The following is a 7096-nucleotide window of genomic DNA, read 5'->3' as shown; positions in this document are numbered from 1 at the left end:
TCCTGATGCAGACAAACCTGCTAAAAGTTTAGAAAGGCTTTGTACAAGTACTTTACAAATGTGACCTGGCCACCAATGTAACTGTAATGAGAAAAAAAATAATGTGCAATTTTAATGTGCAATGAAGTAAACCGTACTAGCTTCACTAGTGTAAAGTTATTATTTTTCTGAATGTTTTAGTAACTAATCATATTACCAATTCAAAATATTTAGAAGCAACAGCCCTCAAAAATTGTAGTGCTGCAAATGCTAAACTTAAGTTTAATCAATGAATGCCAAGTAGTCATATTCAAGATGGAAAACCTGTTTTTTTTATAATCAGCCATTTTTTTTATTTTTTTAAAAATACCATAAATTATTAGTTTCATTTGTATTCATTTATATACAAAGCAGTAGTCAAAACCCACCCCCCTTCTATGATATTTTTTGCTATGTCCAGGGTAAGAAGTTGACATGCAAAGCTGTACCAATAAACCAGTATCCTAGGAAATATCCAAGGAGTACTTTAGTTTGAAGACGAAGGGAAGGCCAAGCTCGGAATAGGCGTAATACTGGGTTAGAAGGGAAACGTCCCCTCTCCAGCCCCCATATCCAAGGCTCATTTTTCTGAATTTTATAAGCACAGAACCAGAAAAGCATTGGTGAAGAGGAGAACAGCATACGAGTAATTACCTGTTGAGACAGAAAGGGAAAAAAAGAAAGTTAAATCAGACTCTTATACCGTCACTGACTTTGTATTCATAACAGGACGGGGGAAGCTTGAGGAGTCCTACATAAGGTCACATATCAAGACAAAGAAATAACCAAGTATGATTTAATTTCTGGTTATCTTGGATCAACCTAGTATCATTCACCAAAGATTAATACAGTAGTGAAAAAATGTAATGGTGTGAAAATATAATAAACAGATATAAATCAAAAAAGGGATTGGGGAAATACTAAAACTTGTTTATCAACTGATGTATAGAAAAACACTTTCTTCCAAACTTTGCCTCAGCTGAGACATGCACATTTATTTTTTAATGTTTTAGGAATGAGTGAGAATACCACTTCAGTTGCTTAAAAATATTAAAATGCCTATTCTGCATGAGGTTCAGGCTCCAGTGGAATAATTTTATTTTAGAATACATTTAATTTAGAGTTGTGTCAACATACAACCTTTATAATTCTGTGAGAATATCAACAGTTATCAGTTTGGGCTATATTCTCTTATCTATTCAACATCTAAGAAAATCCAAAATATACACATCCTTTTCCATAGAAAATTGGTTGAAATCTTAAAATAAAAATGACATGAAAAAAAATGACTTAAAGGGACACTCAGGTTAAAATAAATTTTCATGATTCAGATACAGCATGTAATTTTAAACAACTTTCCAATTTACTTCCATAAAAAAAATGTGCACAGTCTTTTATATTTACAATTTTTGAGTCACCAGATCCTACTGAGCATGTGCAAGAACTCACAGACTATACGTATATGCATTTGTGATTGGCTGATTGCTGTCACATGGTACAGGGGGAGTGGAAATATACATAACTTTGAAATTTGTTATAAAAAAAATCTTGTTATCTTGCATTTGTTGATTATGCAAATCTAATGTGTTGACTGGTCCTTTAAAAAGGCATGGCATTCAAAAGATTACCTATGCAAAAAATAAGGTTCTGACTAAAGAACTATCTTCTCTGGGGTATAAAAATGCAAAAGGGACATGATCTCATGTGTTAGAGCATTATTGCACTATTTCTTGCATATAATTATGTGTTTAACCCCTGCAAGACTTGGCTGCTATGTTATTCTATAGCAACACAACATAAATATATCATAGTTAGGTGTTTACTGTTAAATATGCATGTCCTCTGTAGTTTACCTATAAACAAGAGAATGCATCTTAACACTGCAGTTAATATATATATTCCTGTTTAAAGGCTTGCACTCAAGACCTCAAAATAAGGGTAGATAAGTACCAGGGTGCTGGATCAGAAAATACAAACAGTCAAGTCTAACGACAGCACTCACTAGGAATTTGTAAAAATTAACTTTTTTTGCAAAGGTATTAAAAAAAGTCCCATGGGACTTTTTAATACCTTTGCAATAAAAGTACATTTTTACAAAATCCAGTGAGCGCTCCTGTTAAACTGGACTGTGTGTGTGTATATATATATATATATATATATATAGCCAGTAAAGAGTTTGAACAGTGATAGACACCCAGTTTTTTTTGGGGGGGGGGTTTAAAACCAAGAGCTGCTTTTTTAGCCTAACAACTAAACTGAACCAACCTTAAAGTATTAAGCTTACGAGAGAAAGTAAATAAAGTGGGTATTCAGAATATATATATATATATATATATATATATATATATATATAGTACCAAGATGAGCACTCTCACTTCAACGGTTCAACAGCCAGGGTGCTAGTGGGTAATAGATAATAGAAGCAAGAACTGCTGAGGAAGGGGATACTTTGTCTCCGAAACGTCACATTAAAACTTTTTGGTGTTTGAAAAAGTCCAGCGAGTGCTAGTTCTTGCTACTATTATTTATATATATATATATATATATATATATATATATATATATATATATATATATATATATATATATAAAGTAAAAATATTCTGTAGGGTAAATACTGGCAATGTGTGTTCTGAAAGTAATAAAACAGAAATTATGCCTTTTCCATAGGTTGCTGGAGAAGCCTTTAATCTCAATCAGTTGACCATTACTGATTTAGGAGCACAAGATATCCAAGCATCTACACTCATATCAAATAGCCTTTATATATTTAGTGTCATTTATTTTGTTACATTACACATCCCTTCTTCATTTCATCTGAGGTCACATACCTGAACATGCATGCACAGGATCCCAAATACCATCAGGAATGTAAAATGTACTATATAAACAAAGAGTCTTGATCCATGGTATTCACTCAATGGCTTTTTTTCAATATCCCACAGCCCTAGAGTCTTAAATAGATGTAGGTTGGCACGGGCATACTCCCATACTGTACAAATGCCTAGCACCATCACTGGCATTGCAAGCAAGAAGTTGGGAATTTGACGTAATTGGAAGTATTTTAGAAATCCCACACCCCAATATTCACTCTGCAAGTAGGAATAAGCCACAGGAATGCTGGAAAAGCACCACACAGGCGGAGTTCCACGCGCATGATACCCCTTGTCTATGGCCAGTTGTAGCAGTTCTTGGGGGATTTCCTCTTTAGGTGAGGGCAGACAGAAACTGCGGTAACCATAGTACTGGAAGAAAAGAAAGGGCAGTGTTACCACTAAGGTTGCCATCAGCATTTTAATGGCACGCTTCAAACCACCAATTCCTTGTATGATAGCCCGTGCACCTGTATGAAGCAAGAAGCCAACATTGATTAGGCCATTGGAACGGGCTGAAGTAGCAAGGCATAGAAGGAGACAGCAGCCCAGAGTCTTCCGTTTCTCCAGCAGCCATAAGCCAGCAAATGTGGACAGTGCAAACAAGCTCTCTGAGTAAGTGGCTGCCATAAATATCGAAGCAGGGCTGATGCAAAAAAGCAGAGCAGCCAGAAATGCAGTGCGGCGGTTCTGTAGAACCAGGCAACCCAAGAGATAAATCACAGCCCCAGCCAGAGCTGAGCAGGCACAGTTCAGCACAGCAGCAGATAACAGCAACTGGCTGCGTGTACTCAGCACCCACTTCATTGGCCAAAGAGGACCTTTAGATAGTCCAACTAGAAGAAGAGGAAGGAGGGGAAAAAATGCCATGTTATGCTCATACAGGTAGCCATGCTCAGCTATGAACAAGAAATGCTCTGCATCCCAACGACCCAAGCCTCCTAGAAACAGCTCAATCAGATAATCTCCTGTGGTTGAAGGAGGAGGACGCGGTGGGGAGAAGGCATCAGCCTTGTGATCTGGAATGAGGATGTTGAAGAAGACCTAGAATGATGAGATATTAAATACATTAGTGTCTATACTGCTTGCTCAACCAATTGCCAGTAGAATCAAATTTCATGTTCTTACCTGCAAAGCAAATGTGAATCCCCGGCAGCATAAGGAGAAGCGGAGTATCTCCTGTAGGAATAGGTCTCTAAGTGTCCACATTGCTAGCAGATTCATCAGCAGGGGCCACTAGAATGGAGAAGCGGTGTAGACAGGCAGAAGTTAGTGTAAAAATACAGTGCTACAAAGGATGTTAAGGAAAGAACAGTTATATAAATGTATAGTCTCAGAAGAAATAAATATGCTGACAGTAGCCATTACTTGATACTGAACAGAAGTTTGACTGAGTTACTATTTGAAGATATTAAAAGGTAGAATATAATTGTTCATTATAAATACCTGTATTATTTCTTTATTTTTTTTATTTTACACGTAATACAATTATTAGTGATTCAAACCCTTGGGTGCCAGTTAAAAATAGAAATGTAATTCTGTAAGATGTCAGTAACACACACACACACGTTATTTTACCCTTTAGTTGCAAGAAACACACAAAACCAGCAACATAAACAATGAATTAACTGTAGTAAACACTTAATACATTGTAAGCAGAACTTGCACAGCATTTTGACCTCTTGGGTAACAGTAACACACAATTAATTAACCTCTTGGCTTCCAGACCAATTGACTTTTCCCTTTGTAGCCTATAATACACAACGATCGGTGATTAAATCCCTTAAAGCCAATAACTCAAACGCAGCAGTGATTTAAACCTTTGATTGGCCAGAATGCATGGACAATCAAAGGTTTAAATTACCGCTTTGTAAACACTTACAACAGTAATTTAACTCCTTGATTGCATGTAAAACACAAGCCGCAGTAAAACAACCCCATTAAGTGCACAGAAAGCAGGCAGCAGAGAGAGAAAAGAATGAGACAGAAAAGAGAGAGAGAGAGAGAGAGAGAGAGAGAATAATGAGAGGAAAGAGAGAAGAATAATTAGAGGAGAGAGAGGGAAGGAGAAGAATGATATGAGAGAAGAGAGACTGCATATATATAGGGCTGCAAATGTCCACTAACAACCCACTCAAATGTTACAATATTGGAAAAAGCCTAATTTCTAGTCTGCTACAATTTCTTACAGGACAAACACAAATTAAAGGACCAGTCAACATATTAGATTTGCATAATCAACAAATGCAAGATAACAAGACAATGCAATCGCACTTAGTCTGAACTTCAAATGAGTAGTAGATTTTTTTTATAACAAATGTCAAAGTTATGTATATTTCCACTCTCCTTGCACCATGTGATAGCAATCAGCCAATTACAAATGCATATACGTAGTCTGTGAATTCTTGCACATGCTCAGTAGGATCTGGTGACTCAAAAAGTGTAAATAGAAAAGACTGCACATTTTTTTTTAATGGAAGTAAATTGGAAAGTTGTTTAAAATTACATGCTGCATCTGAATCATGAAAATGTAATTTAACCTGAGTGTCCCTTTAAATCACTGCTGTATAGCACATTCACTGTGTTGGTTTAACCCATTGAGTGCAATGGAAAACATGCCTCAATGATTTGACTTACCTTCAAGGCACTGGGTCAGCCACTTAAACCTGAATGTTTTATGGAGATGTTGGAGCCAAGCAAAACTGAAATAATGCAGCACATCCTTAGGATACCAGTAGAGCTCACAGCTGATTAGAAAGGTTGTTCCTCGTGTGTCTTCAGCCCCAGCACTAATGTCAGAAACACAAAGCATGGGTGGGTCAGGAAGCCCCGTTTCTCACCCTTAGATGTCATTCTCCAATACATCCCCAATATCCACACTCTTCTCAATCATATAATAACTGATGAGATAGCACTTGTCTTCTAACAATATGTAATATCAAAATGTATTAATCATTTTAAAAGCAGTTAAAGCTAGAAAAACTGTCATGAAAAGGGCACACAACACAATGACCTAACTCATCCGCATTTTGCGCGTTCAATGCTGCACCAAGTGTCTGGTGCCACATGAAATGGGTATTTATTGGGTCATAGTGTTCCCTTTCCAGGACAGTTTTTTATAAATCTTATTTTATATTGATACATCTGCTGCCATCTTAATTGAGTTGTTATAATCCCAAAAGATTTCCCATTGCCGCACAAAAAGTTACACCACAGAAAGCCAAACAACATACTAATTGCCATAAATACCAGTTGTAAAATCGTCTAAATTTTAGGGCAGCTATGAGGATTGCAAATTGTATTTATTCTTGATCCCCTAAATAAGCAGCAAGACAGCTACAATAATATAACCTGAAAACTCGTCTAAAACACTAAAGTATCTGGCAATGTTAGTGACTATTTCTAATCATATCATAGTAAGATCAATCCCATTTAAAGGGACACTGTACCCAAACATTTTCTTTCGTGATTCAGATTGAGGATGACATTTTAAGCAACTTTCTAATTTACTCCTATTATCACATTTTCTTCATTCTCCTAGTATCTTTATTTGAAATGCAAAAATGGTAGTTTAGATGCCGGCCCATTTTTGGTGAACAACCTGGGTTGTCCTTGCTGATTGGTGGATAAATTCATCCACCAATAAAAAAGTGCTGTCCAGAGTACTGAAACAAAAAAAAAGCTTAGATACCTTCTTTTTCAAATAATGATAGCAAGAGAACGAAGAAAAATTGATAATAGGAGTAAATTAGAAAGTTGCTTAAAATTGCATGCTCTTTCTGAATTACAAAAGAAAAAAATTGGGTTCAGTGTCCCTTTAAGTATTTACGGACAAGTATCGCAATAGGTATGGGAAAGATTTTCTGATTACAGAGTTTTCACTTTACAGCTTATTCTTCGTATCCGAACTACAATTAAATTGTATAATTTACTTCTCAAAAAACACAACCGTACTGTTACACAAAAAGTCTGCCTGTTTCCTCATAAAACCATGAAGGGGATAGAGAACGCCGCCAGGCATACACGTGTAATAGTTCATCAACCTGTAGATGGCGCTAATGTACAAGAAATATCCTACAGTCATGTCATTTATTTCCACTGAACTCGCTTGTCAAATATTGGCTTTTCTGCTTATTATTTAACTACCGAATGCCAAAACACCTGTAACCCAATTTGGCTAAAAAAAAATATCACCCCTTACTCTA

General features: G+C 36.2%; 1 protein-coding gene across 3 annotated transcripts in view; it reads right to left on the bottom strand.

Moving 5' to 3' along the window:
- Nucleotides 1-288: 288 nt before the first annotated feature.
- PIGV (phosphatidylinositol glycan anchor biosynthesis class V) overlaps nt 289-7096 on the bottom strand; it is a 6857-nt gene continuing 49 nt past the window's right edge. The window contains exons 1-5 of one of the 3 annotated variants that reach the window (XM_053704768.1): nt 7093-7096; nt 5529-5680; nt 4020-4127; nt 2850-3935; nt 289-672 (exon numbers count right to left, since the gene is read on the bottom strand). The exon at nt 7093-7096 is cut by the window's right edge and continues 49 nt beyond it. In XM_053704768.1, coding sequence (XP_053560743.1) covers nt 430-672; nt 2850-3935; nt 4020-4115 — 1425 coding nt within the window. In that variant the 5' untranslated portion in view covers nt 4116-4127; nt 5529-5680; nt 7093-7096 and the 3' untranslated portion in view covers nt 289-429. Of the gene's footprint in view, nt 673-2849; nt 3936-4019; nt 4128-5528; nt 5681-6823; nt 6889-7092 lie in introns of those variants that run through there. The other 2 variants (XM_053704769.1, XM_053704767.1) reach the window with 2 other exon arrangements.

This window comes from Bombina bombina, chromosome 3 (genome assembly GCF_027579735.1).
Source record: "Bombina bombina isolate aBomBom1 chromosome 3, aBomBom1.pri, whole genome shotgun sequence".
Lineage (NCBI taxonomy): Eukaryota > Metazoa > Chordata > Amphibia > Anura > Bombinatoridae > Bombina > Bombina bombina.
Note: the sequence above shows the minus strand (reverse complement) of the source record. Positions and strands in the feature narration are given on the sequence as shown.